This window comes from Pygocentrus nattereri, chromosome 14 (genome assembly GCF_015220715.1).
Source record: "Pygocentrus nattereri isolate fPygNat1 chromosome 14, fPygNat1.pri, whole genome shotgun sequence".
Classification (NCBI taxonomy): domain Eukaryota; kingdom Metazoa; phylum Chordata; class Actinopteri; order Characiformes; family Serrasalmidae; genus Pygocentrus; species Pygocentrus nattereri.
The window spans coordinates 14,119,598-14,136,696 of record NC_051224.1 but is presented as its reverse complement, the minus strand read 5'-3'; the positions used below and the strand labels follow the sequence as shown (position 1 = coordinate 14,136,696).

At 40.5% G+C, this 17,099-nt stretch overlaps 2 protein-coding genes across 2 annotated transcripts; one reads left to right on the top strand and one right to left on the bottom strand.

The window, feature by feature from the left end:
• The first annotated feature begins 407 nt into the window (after window positions 1-407).
• Window positions 408-8,442, top strand: dhrs7b (dehydrogenase/reductase (SDR family) member 7B). Its single transcript, XM_017686363.2, has 7 exons — window positions 408-548; window positions 2,315-2,472; window positions 3,077-3,192; window positions 3,415-3,625; window positions 4,706-4,798; window positions 6,865-7,017; window positions 7,968-8,442. The coding sequence occupies exons 2-7, from the start codon at window positions 2,319-2,321 to the stop codon at window positions 8,171-8,173; spliced, it is 933 nt and encodes a 310-aa protein (XP_017541852.1). The 5' UTR covers window positions 408-548; window positions 2,315-2,318; the 3' UTR covers window positions 8,174-8,442.
• A 3,920-nt stretch (window positions 8,443-12,362) lies between these two features.
• Window positions 12,363-16,327, bottom strand: tmem11 (transmembrane protein 11). The gene is made up of 2 exons (XM_017684537.2): window positions 16,170-16,327; window positions 12,363-13,540 (listed from the first exon to the last, which is right to left on the bottom strand). Exons 1-2 carry the CDS (start codon window positions 16,214-16,216, stop codon window positions 13,024-13,026), a joined length of 564 nt encoding a protein of 187 aa, XP_017540026.1. The 5' UTR covers window positions 16,217-16,327; the 3' UTR covers window positions 12,363-13,023.
• Window positions 16,328-17,099: the final 772 nt, after the last annotated feature.

The window sequence follows — 17,099 nt, the reverse complement described above, 5'->3', positions numbered from 1 at the left end:
CGTGTACCCAGGAGGACCGTCAGGCCGATGGGTGTCACGTTTCTTATTTTAACATTGAAATAGGGCTCTCCCAACCCAAAATTCCCGGAGACACAGACGAGGGCTGTTTTTTAGCTGTCTGACCAATACCGCGGGGAAAAGATCTTAAGATATGAGGTAAATGCATTTGTTTAGGTTTGAACTTTTGAGTTGGTTAGCAGATTTTAACCTCTGTCGAGGTTAATTTATATATATGGCTTGTGGGTTTTGGGCGGCTGCATACATATAACATAGAGGGTCGGACAGTGTTTGTAGGCTTTGACCAGTAGGGGGCGTATCATTATTAATTACAAATTAAGGGTCAGGACGCAGTGGTCCCTCCCACCGGTACTCTGATTGGGCAGTAACGGCCGTGCGCGCTGGTGTCATTTCCCTGTTCGCACACATGGCTCTCCGCTTCCTGTAAGTAGGTCTGCGTAGTTCTGTTCTGCGGGAATGCGCGCAAGAATCATTCAAATCAGAAGAAAAGCCTTTGCGGTTTAAGAGGTCATGTGATCGTATCCACAAAGGTAAATACTCTTCTAAGTACAGCGTACCGTTTCCAGTCTCGGCTTATGTCTCTCATAATCGATTTTGACCCTGTTAGCTGAGCAGCTAGCGCTACTCAAAGCGCTACACCAATCCGTTAACGCCGGTCCTGCGTCTCGCATGTAACGAGTAGAGGTGATACAGTTACAGAAATCCGGATAATATTTAAATAAAGAAAGCCGCCCGCCATGCTGAGTGTTGACACTGAGAGTTGACGCCCTGCGTAGTTGGGGTGGGGTGGAGGTGGGGGCGGGGCGGGGCGGGGCGGGTCTACAGGTTACTATGGTTACGTCTCCGCGTGCAGTCAGTATAACGGACTGGTTCTCTAGATGGACACTGTCTTCAGCCTTCTGTAGCCGGTCCAGCCTCTGTTACAGACTTGACGCTACATTGTTAAATGCATTAGCTCCGATACAAACCTGAAGAAACAAACATCAGACACCAGACATATCGCTACTCTTTACCTGGTCTAGCTAGCTAACTATATTTTCTGACAGACCGGTCACAATAAGCTACAAACGTATGTTGTGTCGTAAAATGTGGAAAGTTGTGTGCAGTAATATGTTCAGTGCTTCCAGTACTTTCAGTATTTGTAGTGAAGCTGTAGTGCAACTCCGGTGATTCGGTCGTGTTGTTGTAGCACAGCTGGTTTAACGGGAGTCTGGCCATTGCATGTTTCTCTCATTACACAGAAAACAGAACTGCAGACCGCTAGAGGGCGCCCGCCAGTAATCCTCAAGGAATTGGGGTGAATGGCACTAAACGACTAAAAAGCAAAAATAAAATCTGTTTCTAGGCACTTATGCGTAAACTTTCTTTAATCCTGGAAAGTAGATGAGGTATTCCATTAAAAAAAGAAAACATACGAGTATTTTTTTATTTATCTACAGCAAAGTTGTTTTGAGCGGTAACACGATAGCATAAGCGCTGCTGAGCGTTGATTGGTCGGTTGACTAAGGCCATATTCACAGACGTTTTGATTTCCGTCAGTAAACACACAGACCACTGTAGTCGTGTCGTCATTTTGTAGTTGGCGCCGTGCTCTAATGCCCATATTAGGAACTCCGGGTCTAAGCTCCATTTGTCTGTGGCCAGAATGAAAGCACCCAGTGTTTAATAAAAATTTACAGACCCCGATACGTTTTGCCCTGTGAATATTCTTCTCTTAAATACCAGATATTCAAATTATAATTTTAACGCTGGTCACATTTTCTGGGGACATTCGCCAGCTTCTTGTTTGACTTCCTGTTCCATCTTAAATGCTGCAGCAGTAACTGCTGCGCTGTTTAAGGTGGAACAGGAGAATTCTAACAAGCAGCTGGCAAAAAGTGTGAGGAGCTGTGCACACACAATATTTGAGAGTATTTTTTACTTGGTAATGCTACTGCTTGTAAATTTAACAAATATCTTCCATAGTGCTGCTTGAAGATTTAGATCAGCTCCTGGGAGGTAATTCAAAAAGAAAGATTTCTCAGTACGTCAAGCCTGTCCGGTAGAAGGAAAGGTCAGGGATGTTCCTATTGGACAGTGCGAGCTTTTGGCTTAAATTAACCAGCTTATTTGAGAAATCCTGCTTTGTGAAATACCCCCCTGATGCCTAATGTGTCCTTGTGTTTGGTGAGACAGTCGGGGGAGGAAGGAGAGAGCAGTAAAAGAGAAGGAGGTCAGAGTACAGTATGTTAACGTGCTGACGTTGGAGGTGTAGATAAAACAGTTGGGTGAGTATTTATAATTTGTGTGTGTGCAGGAGAATGGAGCGCTTAACAGGAGCAGGTGTGGGGCCGCTGGCTGTAGGTGCAGTTGGGCTGCTGATCTTATTGAGATTGATCCAAAGAGCAAGAGGCAAGCAGATTCTACAGGATAAAGTCGTGGTCATCACTGGAGCCAGCTCTGGTCTGGGCAAAGGTAACAAGCACATTGGTAACCAGCCACTTTATTAGAAACACTCTTTAGGTCCACCTTGGTGGGCAATTACAACCGTCCATAAGCCAACATATGTTTCAGTGTTAGCTATTCTCTAGTCCTTCCCGTGAACTTTACATGGGAATTCCTCTGATCATTTAAAATTTCTAGCAGTTAAGTTGCTAAGATATTAACAAAGTCATTCAGGGCGGTTTGGTATAAAATGCGCCATTCTAGAGAAACCGAGCCAAGGAACATTTGCATGCACTAATATGATATAGAAATGATCCTATGCAAAAAGTCACATTTAAGTAGTGATTTATAAAATGTAAATTTCACATGAAAATGTACATATATGAATGACATTTCATATATATGAATGGCAGGCTGAGTGAACTACAGGCGTTACAGTTTGTCATTCATAAACAGTGTTTTTATAAATCAGTCATATTCAAATTTTCTACAAGTAACTATAGATTTGACTTCAGATCAAAGCACTTTGAATTACTTTGTTTACATCAACAATTGATTTATGCATAAATGTTGCAACATTGTTGGAATTCTTTAAGATGAACTGTGTGTTTATATGAGTTTGCATTGTCCCCAGAGTGTGCGCGGGTGTTCCATGCTGCAGGAGCGAGGCTTATCTTGTGTGGGCGAGACCAGAAGAGACTGCAGGAGGTTGTTCAGGAGTTAAGGGCTGTGACAGATGGTCAGAGAAAGGTACACACACACTTAAATACAGGCTTTACAACGTGCTCACCCCCCACCCTTTTTCTTGGCAATATCTAATAGCTATTGCCTTTGAATGCTGAATGTTAAGTCTATCTTGTGTGTGCCTTATCAAATTCATTGCCCTTTTTTTAAGTGCCCTTTGAGATAAAGTAACATTTTTAACTGAATAATATTGCTCATAAATGAGTGGATCTCTGTATTTTTGTCCAGACCTATACACCCTGCACAGTCACCTTTGACCTCTCTGACACGGACACAGTTGCCAGGGCAGCAGTGGAGATTCTGAAGTGCCACGGTCATGTTGACGTCCTCATTAACAATGCTGGCATTAGTTACCGTGGCAACATCCTAGACACTCATGTCTCTGTGCAAAGGGACGTCATGGAGACCAACTACTTTGGCCCCGTTGCCCTGACCCAAGGTAACAGCTGTAGTACAAAATGAATATCTGTTCATCTGTGTGGTAAATCATGGTAAAAGCATTATAGCTCTGTAGGAGAATAGCTGTACAGGTTTGTATCTGTTTCATATTTAGTTATAGTTTGTATAAAGTTTGTATCTGTGGTTGTATGTTATAAAGATGGTATGTAGTGCAACAGGAAACATTTGTTCTGTAACAAGATGTATAGCCCTGCAATGAAAAAGCAGTAAAAACTATAATATATAATTACATCTATTAAGCAATCATATTCAAAAGTTGTACACCTACAGGAGCATTTATGACATCCCATTCTAAATCTATAGGCATTAATATGGAGTTGGTTTGACCCTACCATGACTTTATGGACCTTGCTTTGTGCACTGGGGCTCATGCTGGAATGCTGGAACAGAAAAAGACCTTCACCAAACTGTTCTCACAAAGTTTAAAGTGTACAGTTGTCCAAAATGTCATGGTATGTTGAAGCATTAAGATTTCCCCTCACTGGAAGTAAGGGGCCTAAGCCAACCCCAAGGCATTATCCCTCTTTTACCAAACTTTACACTTGGCACAATGCAGTCAGGCAGGTAATGTTCTCCTGGCATTCGTCAAACCTAGACTCGTCAGACGGCCAGATAGAGAAGCGTCATTCGTCACTCTACAGAACACGTTTCCACTTAACCTAAGACCAGTGGTGGAGTGGGTGTCCTAATACCTTTATCCATATATTGTAAGTTAAAAATGAAGTTGTAATGAAATTAACAACCCAGATCGTGTCATAAATTAAAAGTATTGATCAACCCTCAAGGTAGATAACTTTATAAAATATGGTACATAGATATTTACAGTAAATTAATAACTTTTTGCTGTTCCCTAAAACTTAAAATAATGAATAATGCATAAAACTATATTCTAGTGTGCAGGTCAGAATTTGTCAGTCTGATAGTTATCAAAACGTTAATTGACAAGCAGTTCCCAACCTTTGAACAACACTGTACATTCGCAAGAATTTAGGTGAGTTTCAGAGTGAGTAAGCAAAACTTTAAATTCTTGATATGTAATTTATCTTCCCTCTCTTTCTAGCTATTCTTCCCTCCATGGTGGAAAGAGGCAGTGGACACATAGTAGCCATCAGCAGCGTGCAGGGAAAGATAGCCATCCCTTATAGATCTGCTTGTGAGTATACCCTGATGAACTCTGACTTGACCTTATACAGAAGAGGCCTGATTCTAAAAATGAAAAGGAATACCAATGAATTTGAAACATTTCTGTATAATTTAATTGTTAAGGTGTAAACTAAGTGTTTTGATGTTAAATGTGTGGTTCTAGAGAAACTTACTGAGTCAGAATTTTTCAAAACAGTGGTAATAGGAAGCAGACCGAAGCTATTGTCTGAAATGGTTCAGAATATGTTTCCTGATCACTGAGACATTGGTTTTGAGATAAGATTGGTTTTGAGAAGATTTTAACCTAAAATGTATTTTTTAAAATTCACTACAGGAAATTCTAAATTCTAATCCCCAAAATAAAAAATATTTTTTGATGTACTACAATTTTACCATTACATATAAAACAGAATGCACATGTAGGTTTGCTAATTTGGATAGCAAATAAAATGGCAGTTTTTTTATTATAGCTGCATTAGCCATTGTGACCCCTGGTTTCTGTTACCACCACTGTAAAGACATCAGAGCTAATGCGTTTATCTACAATTAATTATTTCACATCAGACCACTCTGAATGACTTTGTTTACATCTCAGTGGCTAAACTAGATTCATTGTTCTGAACAGGATTTAGATGTTGGAGATTTTTGGGTATACTATATTTTCTTGTACTGACACATTATGATTTAAGTGTCCTAGACTGACAGTTAATTATTATAGTTAAATGTTTATGCATAAATTTGGTTCAAAAGTCTGGTCTGAAATATTCCCAAAACAGTGTGAGGTGAAATGAATGATGAGAAAACATTTATGAATCGAGGGAGGATTAGGCTTTTTTCAAGCAGGAATCATAATAGCATGTTTAATTACAGTCATTCACTGTCTAGGTAGATTATGGATGGGTTAATTGATGTATTTTATTGATCTCCAAGGAAAAATCTGGGTGCAGCAGTATCTACTAATAACTGCCTTTGTCTGGACATGTGAGTTCTGTTTGTTCACTGCTGCAATTCATGAAGCTCAAATGCATTTAGAAAACTGCCATAAATAAGTAATGGAACAAACAAGAAAGCTGCTCTGATTGTTTCTGTTCACAACAGATGAGACAATGTTGTCTATGATGACAGATGTTGTCTATCCTGACCATAAGTCAACTATCAGTTGGTCAGAAATCTATGTACTGCATTAATGGATCAGGAGTTTGCCAAGCATATGATCCTGTTCTGCTACAATTACAGCAAGAATAATGAGATGTGAAACAGAGCTGAGGGGATGGATAGGGTGAACGCTTTAGACAAGTCATAGTCATAGATACTTATGAACTACATATAAGGCTGTATTGACTGTTAGAGTATTGACCTATGTGCTGTCCCAAGATGGCAGGTTTGTGTTTGTGAATTAAATCTGTTAGAAAATGAACTTGAACTATAGATTTGTGATGTTTTGAGTATTTTGTCATTTGCAAACTGTTATAACGAATGAAGTAAATCACTATATAGTTACTAATATCAGTGACTCTCACAACTATGTTGAATTTCCTACAGTACAACCATATACTGTAAAATGATATTCACCTGGCCTCAGCAAACTGCAGCAGAGGTAAAGGCTTGGGCCAGGAGACACAAAATAAGAAGACATTTGTGGGTACTATTTCTAGTTTCATTATATAATTATATAATCATTACACCGCGTACAGCTCATGCTTGGGTAATGTGCCGGTGTTTGTAGATCAATGTCGTCTATCAGACATAAAGTGCTCTCAAGCCACACTTTGTAGCACTTCGGTTTAGCACACCAGTTCAATGCTGACAGTCCAAGGTGTGATTTCTGCAGATGCAGTGCAGGCAGCAGTGAAACCCAACTTGCCTGTCTGCAGCTAAGAAATTCCAGCCTATATATATTTAATTATAAAAAATATTTCTGCTGTCACAAGTTTTGTTACAATAGTTACAGAATTTTAGTTCAAAATTAATCATTTGTAACAGCAGACACCTCTCTGCCAGCAGGGCTGATACAGGCATTGGTCATTTGCTAAAGACTGTTAATAATGCATCCATGGAAATTTGTGCTGTGTTTAGATGCAGCATCCAAGCATGCAACGCAGGCCTATTTTGACTGCCTTCGAGCAGAGGTGGAAAGGTTCGGCTTACAGGTGTCAATCATCAGCCCGGGGTACATAAGAACGAACCTATCAGTCAACGCTGTTACTGGAGATGGATCTAAGTATGGTGGTGAGACACTTCATCTTTTTTTTTTTAAATGAATATGTAACAACCTCAATGAATTTAAATGAAACAACCTCAAACACACCACCTTTACAGAGTAAGATTATAAACAAGCAATGGTTTTGCTTTACAGATAAAGATTATTAAAGATAAGAATCAGTCAGCACTAGTTACTGAGTTTGTCAAATGACTCAGACCTTGTTTATATTCATTCATATCCAGATTGTATATACTTTGGTCTGATATCATTTACACTGTTTGCTAAAATGTGTCCCCATTGTGACCAGATCAGATCTGGGGAGATCTGAGATTTTTCTTACCCGTGAAAAAAGCACATCAATACATTTGGTTTCCATCTCACTTTCGGAACCCTACTGTGAACATGGTTTCTCACGAGTTACTACCTGTCAGATGCTTTCATTGGTTCCGAGTGCAGCAAGGCACTTGGTTTCAGGATAAGTCCAAATCTTAGGTTGTGTTTATTGGCATGTTTATCCTCTCACTTGCTGGTCAGCACACAGCAGGCACATTTCTGCTTACGGAATTGTAAGTAAATATAAAAACACTTTCCATTTACATTTGTACTGAATGGGGCCAAGATCTGGCCCTAAATCCATTGAAATCCGAATATGATCCGATCAGCCAAAACATATACTGATGGCAAAGTGTAAATGCCTCATGGATGTCCTGTCCACAGTGCTTTGGACTTTGAAGAGGACAGCAAGCCTCTTCAGTATTTTTTAAAACCAATTTAGCTTTTTTTTCTTTGGATTAAACAGTACTTTACTCAGAGGGAATGTAAGCAGATTAATCTTTGTTATCTTTGCTTTGTGAGACATAAATCATAAAAGACTGTTTCAGTGAAGGGATTGTTTCCTAATTACTTTTCTCACATGCATGCAAAAATGTTGCTTTGTAACTGACTTACTTTATTGTATTCCTTGGCTTTTTCTCAGTGATGGACAAGACCACGGCATCCGGACGGGAACCAACAGAGGTGGCTCACGCTGTTCTGAAGGCTGTCCGTCACAGACAGAAAGACGTTCTGTTGGCTGGACCTCTGCCCACTCTCGCTGTCTACCTCCGCACTCTCTGGCCTGCTGCCTACTTCAGAGTGATGGCCTCTCGTGCCAAGAAAGAACAGAGAATAAAAGAACAGTAAAAGCAACCACAGCTGTTTAAGCCACTGAGAAAGAGAAAGCGATTCATTCAGTGGACATTTACGGATTACCTTTTGTTTTTAGCAGGTGTGTTTTGGTGTGTTTGATAAAGGCACTTTTATTGTATGTCACGTGTTCCAAAAACAGAAGCTGGAGAATTTGTATTTCTGAGAAACACAGAAGTTAGAGAGCAATGGAAGTCTAGTACTGAAGGATGACAATGTAATACAGCTGTGGAATGAGGAATAAAACTTAAGGGTATTTAAGGTAAGAGGTTGTTATTATTCTGCACTTCTGCCTCACCTGATAAAATGACATCCACTTTTTGCACCACAGTCACCTAATCTCTTGATCTCTTGTCCATTCACCAGTTCTTTCCACTCTTAGAGCAAAGAGCATTGTTTAAGAGCATTCTTAAAATGATATGATCTAATCTAAATTAATCTAACCCCCTGCCCCCCAAAAAAATATAATAATTATTTTCAGTGTCTGAAGCTCACTAGTTTTGAACAGAAGCTATAATGTAGCTAACAAGTAATAGAAGTATATAGCCACTTAAACAGTTTTTCCGTGCTATATCCATCTCATTTAAACAAAAAAAGTGAGAAAAATTCATTTTCCATTACATAGGCCCTTTAACATTCACAGTCATGTGTTTACATCACAAGATACGTCGTCTTCCATTTGGTTAAAGCTAAAACATGTAAATGAAAGAAAGCAGAAAACACTGAGACCTCATCGCCCTAACAAACCCAACAAAATTTGTAACCTCTGTCTGGTAATATAACACCTTTAGAAGGTGGTGGTGAGTAATGTTTTTATTTGATGTCTGTTAACAGATTTGATGGTGGTGCTGAGTAATGTTTGGTTATTTGAGCTTGTGCTGTTTCTGTTGTCAGTTGGGGTCAACTAATGATCAACAGCTAGGAAGAAAGATAACTAATCAGCCGATTTGGACATTTTAGGCTTTTACTTTCATGCCTGCATACGATCAACAAATAAGACCATTTTTTATCACAATGATGTACTTGGCAATTAATCATCAGCTAATATTTCATGATGATGGTATGTTGTACAGTGCCAGAAACCATATAAGTAAGTCTATCTCAGATTACTTGGTAAACAACTGATTGAGGAAATTGCGAAGGGCTTCCATAACTTTTTAGCCACATTAGCCTTGTAGCTTCAGTGCAAAACTAAAGAGGCAAATTCAGACACCAAACATGTCTTGCTGACCACCTTCATTTTGCATAAAGGCAAACCGTTCAAATTCGATTCTTGCCCAAACCTTTGCTCTGAAATATATAAAGCAGAAAACTTTATAGACAGAGGGTCACTATTCAGAATAAAGGGTTTCTAGATTTCATGTAACTGACTCGATTAACATGTCCCTCCTGCCCTTAGTTACTTGATGGTGCACCAGCTATTTTAGGCGTCCCAACCTTTCAGTAAGCAGGTAACCTCTACAATGTTTCAGGCTTTTAGCTTAGGCAGCACTGTGGTATATTTTTACTCCAACACGTCCACTGCTTCAGCCTGTGGTCTAATTCTGCTCTGTACTACCTACCAGCAGTTTACTAACCCAATTATCTCTCTTTGAACAAAAGAAACAGATGCTACTACCAAGCTCTGGTGCAAGAGTTCAGAAGATATTAAACAAATTGAGTACTTCTTTAAAGACAACACAAGGGTAGGAGGTAGCCATGTACTCATGTAGGGTAGAAGCCAGCTTTCTCAAATCCTGAATGGAAGGGCTTTCAAGGGAGGAGCCCCAGAAACAGTAATGTAGTCCAAGACCAGGATTAATCAGTGCTCAAAAAACAAAATTGGTCTGTGAACTGCAAGCTGATCCCTTCTCTACAGCTTCATATAAAGACTGGAAGAGTTCAGCCAAGTATTGATTGATTAAAACAGCACACTAATAAAGTGAGCATCTGTGGCTTGTGTTTCTTTTCAGTAGGTTTGCCACACTAGCCAAGTGTGAATGAGGATAGTGGTCCTATCTGCTGGTACAGCCCTCAGTTCTCCTGGACTCATTTGGACATCTGAATAAACATTTAGTGCAGTAAACCACCCTGTAAAAGGTTCTTTTGAAAACTTTTGTAAACAGCCAAGACACTAACTGGTAATTTAGTGCCACTTACTCTGGATTTCAGAAGGAACGCATTGTCACCTAGCTGTAATCCACCCAATCAAGCCATGTTGTTTAGACTGAGGGCAGTCTGAATGTGGTACTAGTCCTAAAAAGGACTTGCATTGATTGTTGATGCTGGGATTGAGTGATTTCGTCTCTTCCTGATCCTTGTCCTGAAAATTTAACCTCTAAATTACTCAACATGACTCACATTTGCTGAAAAGACAGTGAACACATCTGTGGGAAATGTAATAACGTTTAAGTAACTTGACTACAGGGCAGCGTTCATGAGATGATACGACGCCTACATAAATCTAAACAGACATTTATATAGGCTTATTATGGCAAGTGTCTGTACACTTGCTCAGGTGAATGGACAAAATGACAAGTGATGATTGTTGGATTGTTGGTTCCTTTGGCTGACATTTAATTTAATAGTATAAAATAATTGTGATTAATGTTTTGTCTTCTCTACCACAATCCACAACCTACCTGGATTAAGTGGTTTAAGATAACGAACAAATGAATTAATTTGTCTTTTCTAGTTTGCAACTAGTAAATACAAAGATTTAGCCCAGATTGGCTTAGTAGCCACTTTACTTGCATGTTCTTATTGAGGGTGAATTAGCTACATAATTAACATATCAATAAACATTATTCAGCACTGCCCTCTGGCCATGCTAGAGCAGCAAGTTAAAAGTTAGAACTGTTTGTTTTCTTAAGCCCCATGATTTCTCAGTTAATTCATTTACTGCTTTCTTTTATTTAACTTTATTTGGCTCAAACTACTGCACTCTCTTAGCCCCTATTTAGTTTTTGCTGCATATCACTGAAATCTAATCACTGGAAAATTACTGCAGTCTATTTCAAATAACTGTGATTGGGTAATTATGTAATAATTGTGACAGGCCTACATGAAAGGTTTACGTAGGTTTAATATAGCCTTAAAAAGGTTGCCCTCCAGAAGTGTTACCCAATTAATTGAGAGACGTTGCCTTCCAATTAATTGAGAGACGTTGCCTTCCAATTAAATAAAAACATTTCCCAAATGTTATAAAACTAAAATGCACCCTGTAAACCTCTCCACTAAGAACACAACTTGCCATTGATTAAAACATCTCAACTAATATACACCCCAAATAACCTACAAACAGGTTGTTTGCTTTGTTTCATTACATAATGTCACCGTTTGGACACAAACAGGTCTCCAAGGCCCAGAATAATGTCGGTTTACAAAGTAAGCATTTTTATGAAAACAATATGGTACAAATGTATTTCGCCTTTTTGAAGCTTTATGTGCCCACACACCTCTACCTCAGCAAAAGCATAAATGATGTGCAAACTCAAGATCGCGTTCATCATCCGAGTTGTGTGGGTCAATCTGAGATTAGCCTTCAACCTTCTGTTAGGGGGTGTAAAAGAACAGTACATATCTTGATTCACAATCTATGTGTGCATGCATGAGGACACATAAGATGTTCTTTTGTAGCATGCACAGCCTGAAGACCTGAGTAGTAAATATTCATGTTTCAATGCAAGATGGGTTTTTCTGAGCAGTAGCTGTTTTACAAGCAGCCAGGCACACTGAAATTCGGTTTGGACACTGGTCAAGTAAACAATGTCTTAAGAAATAATAAAAATAAATCAATTTTTAAAAAGCATTACACATATAATATGGGACTTAACCAGGAGGGCAGAATCTCAAAAGCATTCACCACAATGTAAAATCTATGCTGCAAGGTGTTTTATATAATTGTCTAATAAAAATTAAACACTAGCTTCCTTTAACCATTTACACTGAAGTGCTATTTACTGACCCCAATTCCATTAGAGGTATTTACCACGTCTCTGGCTTAATGGGCATTATCTGGTAAGTGAGCTGCACAACTAATGCCACAAAGACCTTGCTTGCAACACCCAGAAATAGCGTTAGGTTAACAATACCTATTACGTTTTTCATGATAATTTTTATGCAGACTAGTTTTAAATGTGCATGCAATGTTTTTGGCTGGAAAAATATGAAACTGAAGATTAAAGAAAAGATTGGCAGAGATGGCTTTTGAGGTTAAATCTCCTACTGTTTAATGAAAAGGTGATGCGCCAAGGCAGGGTACAGTAAAACTACACAAGGGGGGAGGGGAGACAGGGTTCGAAGGTCATACTTTAAAACATGTCTGTCTGTTGGCCTGTCCAGCACACGCTTGCGGTCCCGACGGGTCACTGCCCAGGTGCAGGGGGGGCTCAATGTGTGCGGCAGGGCTAGGTGGGGCAAGGCTGGGAGGATGCCGAGGGACCGGGTGATACCGGAAGAGGGGGGGGGCGAGTGCATTGCTGATGTCACTTGAGTACGGGGTGAAAAAAAGAGAGGGGGGAGAATCTTACTTCTAGTTTTACAATAACCCCCCTGAGCCTTCTTCTCATCTTGTTCGTTCATCCTCCCATCCTGCCCGTTCATCCGCTCTTCCACCGTTTGAGAACACAGAGGGAAGAGAGAGACAGGGAGAGCACTGCTCGTTCTTTTTTTTTTGGCTCCTTGCGATCGCTCTCTCCACTCATGCATCCGTTTGCCCGTTTCTGTTGTTTGCTTGTGTCTGCAGGTGTTTGTATTTAGTAGTGTTTCTGACCTCCCCAGCCAGTGTGTATGTGCAAGTGCGTGTGAAATGTCGTATCAGTATTTGTGTGTATATGTCTGTGTGTGTGTGTATGTGCAGCGGCGCCTCATACGGAGTACAGTTCGTAAATCTTCTTGGCGCAGTAAGCCAGGGCAGCCAGCGCTATCGTGTTGTGCAGTCTCTTTCTGTGCACGTCGTCCCGCCGCACCAGCACCACAGGCGTGGAAGAGGTGAGTGTGTGCAGCGGCAGCCGAGACAGCTTCTGGCTGTCATACTCCACCTGGTACTTGCAGCACGGGTCGAACTGCCAGGAGATGCCATAAAGGGTGGCACAAGCCAGGCTCAGCGCCCCCGCCGGCAGCGCTACATAGCGTGAGTAGTCAGCAGGGAGGGCCAGGGGCGTCAGGAGGCAGGCGGCCCCAGCCAGCACGGCCGTCTTATGCAGGCAGTTCCCCACGGCCACCCAACGGGCCGTCTCATCACCAATACGCGTGGGCTCGATCACGATGTAGCGGTACTGCGCCTCCAGCGCCTGCTCCAACTCATACTCAAATTGCTCCTGCGCGTTCTCGCCATTGTAGATTTCGTGAACGATGTAACACTCCGCTGCTGCCATCACTCCCCTAATAAAAACAACAACAACAAAAAAAAAAGAAACGAAAGAACAGAGGCTTGTTACTCTATGCTGCATGCATGTGTTCTATGAGATGACGTTTGTTTTTACTTAAGGCCAGAGCACACCACCCTGAAATGCCAAACACCAGCATTCTGTTGTTCTTTACTTTAGAATGTCCAGAAAACGAACTTAAACTAAAGCAACCAGAATTAATCAAGAGTTAAAACATTCTAGATTGTCCCAACAATCAGAGATATAGCTCACCAAACTTTTTTTTATTTGTTGGCATTTCTTAAGTCAGTAACACATCACAATATACTTTTCCTAGAATGGATATCATCAGTAATTAAAGAACACTGACCAACTGTTTTATTACAAGAAAACACTGTGAAACCTTGAATAAAAAGTACTACACTCATAGGTTTTGAAAAGTTTTTTTTTTTTAATGCAGTACTTTTTTTTATCTAACTAAAGCCTAAAATAGTAATATTATGATGCAGATCATGTATTGAAAATTCCTCATGTTATATTTTTGTCATACTACCCACCCTTACTGCCTTTACAGAGGATAAAACACAACAAGCCCATGAGTTTTTCCCCTTCCAGCAATTGATAAGATGCACATGGCTTAATCTCATAAAAGTCACGGTAGTCTGGGGCGTCACAGCTGGACAGGGTAGTGAAACTGACGGTCAGGGACCCTCGGTAGAGAGGGCCCACAGACTGATTAAAGTACGTTTTAGAAGGTTTTAGCTTGTGTGCTCAGAAAAATGCTACTTACCTGTGCCTTTGTTTACAGTAAACAGTATAGCCACAGTAATAAGAAACTGAAACAAAGGTAAAAGATAGGAAGTACCTTAAGGAGTAGTTTTACCAACCATTCAAAGTTTTTGCATAATTTCTCTCAATCATTCAGATTGTACTAATGTGAAATGACAGACTGAACAGAAACTGCCAGACTTATTTCTTTACAGCAGTGGTTAAATGAACCAGCTGTTGTTATGTCTCCAACACAAACTGTATTTACTATTCAAAATGACCACTGAACCTATAGGGATCTTTGATGAAAATATTAAGTTGTTTAGGGGGTTCTATTTTGCCCGACAACACCCTGCACAAACCTCTCCACCATAAACACTAAACTGAAAATCTTCTCAAAACTATCAGAAAACAGTGTCTCGGGCATCAAGCAGTGTATTTGTGATCATTTCTCATAACTATCCGTGAACATCCAGAGACATTAAACACTTCCAACACCTAGTTTCTCTCACCATCTCTGAACAATTCTGACGCTGTAAGAGGCCTGGTTCATTTCACATTAAACCACTCTAAATAACTTTGTTTCTATCATAAAGGGGTATTCCACTATATTTCAATTCAATTCAGTCCTTGACATATAAACAGTCATTCTCAGTGGTTTGATGTGAAATGGTTCATTGTATAAAAAGACTAAGATTTTTTTTTACAGTGATGGTGATGTCTACAACACAAATATAGCCATTTATGTTCTACTTGAAACCACCAGCAAACCTCCTTGTGTCTTTTAAGTTCTTGTATGCAAGTCTGTTCATGATAAAATAGCCAAAAATCTGAAAAAAGTATGTTTTCTATGGCGACTATTTTGCCTTAGAACACCCATAAAACATACATTAGGCAGCATTTAGCTAACTAGTTCATGTAATAACTTCCTGTGAGAGAGATTTCAGAGACACTAAACTCATCACACGTCTGGTTCCTATCACCACCATTGTGAACAGTTCTCACTTGGCAAGTTTCTATGGAACGGAGCATTTCGCATCAAACCAATCTGAACGACTTTGTTCAAATCTCAACCATTTAATTATGTAGACTTTTTTGGGAAAATGCCCCTTTAACTCTAAAACGATGTAATTAACTTAGTGTGTTTCCAAGATGCGAGTTATTTCGGGAACAATTGACCTTGCTAAGACAATGTCGCGTCAGGAAATTTTAACCACATACAAACAAATAACTTATTACAAATAACCAGAGACCATGAGGTGATATTAACATTTACCTACTTATTTTAAATAAGTCTAATCTATTATGTGACATCCTGAAACATTTGCTAACCTCTGCTAATTTGCTCTGAAGCAGGTGTTCCGTGTAACCGCTTGAAACGCTGCTCTAAAGTCTTTGAAAGAACAACCTCGGCCACCCTTTTCTTCGGCTGTTTATACCTGTGAAAGTACAAAGCTATCGTGGACACGGCGGTTTCTTTTACCCGCTAGTTTTCAGAACCTCTCTGAGCAAATACGCCAATCAAAACATCCCATGAGGCCAAACCAAACAATGTTTTCTAAACGAGGCACAGGTTTGCTTCAAATTCGCCAGCTTCTAGTTCGAATTTTCCCGTTCCACCTTAAATGGTGCAGCAGTTATGTTCTGGCGCCTCAGGATGTAACTGCTGCACAATTTAAGGTGGAACGGGAAAATTCGAACTAGAAGCTGGCGAATAAGTAGCTGACTTCAGGCTCGTGTTCCTTACTTTTCACGGCTGTATCAAACTCTGCGGAGCTCGGCGTTTGAAACATAACACACAGTCTCGTCGTTCAACATGAACACGAGTATATGAGCTCAGAAAGTCGGTCTGGAGCGAGTGTTTTAGTGTAACTGACCTCTCCCTGTTCACTGGGACACCGCGCCTCCTTCCCAACGACGCCATCTTGGAGTTCGAGTGCGTTGTTTTTGACGTAAAAAAATTCGGGTGGTGCGATGTGGGTAATGTAGTTTAAGGCGTCCCTGCGTTCTAGAACGGCTAAGCGTTAACGCGACCATCCCGAACTACACTTCCCATGTAACACTTCGCTTCAGGCGCGTACCACTTTTTCCAATGTGTTCAAAGATATTAATATCCCGTTCGTGTCCGTTTTAGAGGTCAGTTGTGCGTATTTGTAACACATGAAAACGACAGATGAAGCGTCTACTTGATTAACTAGTCCTTGGTTAGTGACCCCACCGTCTGTGTTTACGTTTCGATACGGCGACCAATCGAATGCAAGGACAACAACTCTCAGCAGGACGAACCATTTCTCAAATTTATGCGAACGTTGCACAAAGAGGGAAAATAAAAATATATATCACAGGCTTTATACGGCGCCCGTTTTCAGCCGCGCAGTGAATGAGAAAGGGCTGGAAGTGTTCAGCAGGGCTCTTACCCATACTGTGCTCTTCCCACGCTTTGGCACTGAGCTCCGTCCCCGAGCTGCTGCGCGCTGTGAGCTGCTGCTGCTGCTGCTGCTCGGGAACACGTGCGCGATGTCGCTCTTCGTCTCCCCCCAGTTAGCTGCGGATTGCATAACGCTGGAGCGCAAGGAAGGCTAAAATGTAGACTATATGCGATAGAGGAACCCGGATGGGACAAGAAAGTGCCAAATAGGCCAAAGGGTGAAGTGAAGTATATTAACAGCTCATATTTGTTACGTTTTCTCTGTAAACACACCTGGGAGCTGATAGGCGGGGTTGGGCATAATACCTGTAAAAAGTAGTGATGACTGAATAGCAGGAGTGGACAGTATCGAAGTAAATAGAATGCATTACTGCACGTG

Bases quoted from the DNA above. Each gene is read 5' to 3' on its own strand.
- tmem11 (XM_017684537.2), bottom strand. From the start codon at position 16,216: ATGGCGTCGTTGGGAAGGAGGCGCGGTGTCCCAGTGAACAGGGAGAG. The intron at 13,541-16,169 runs GTCAGTTACACT...TGTTTTTATTAG, and splicing joins GTCCCAGTGAACAGGGAGAG to GGGAGTGATGGCAGCAGCGG.
- dhrs7b (XM_017686363.2), top strand. From the start codon at position 2,319: ATGGAGCGCTTAACAGGAGCAGGTGTGGGGCCGCTGGCTGTAGGTGCA. The intron at 3,193-3,414 runs GTACACACACAC...ATTTTTGTCCAG, and splicing joins TGACAGATGGTCAGAGAAAG to ACCTATACACCCTGCACAGT. The intron at 7,018-7,967 runs GTGAGACACTTC...GCTTTTTCTCAG, and splicing joins AGATGGATCTAAGTATGGTG to TGATGGACAAGACCACGGCA.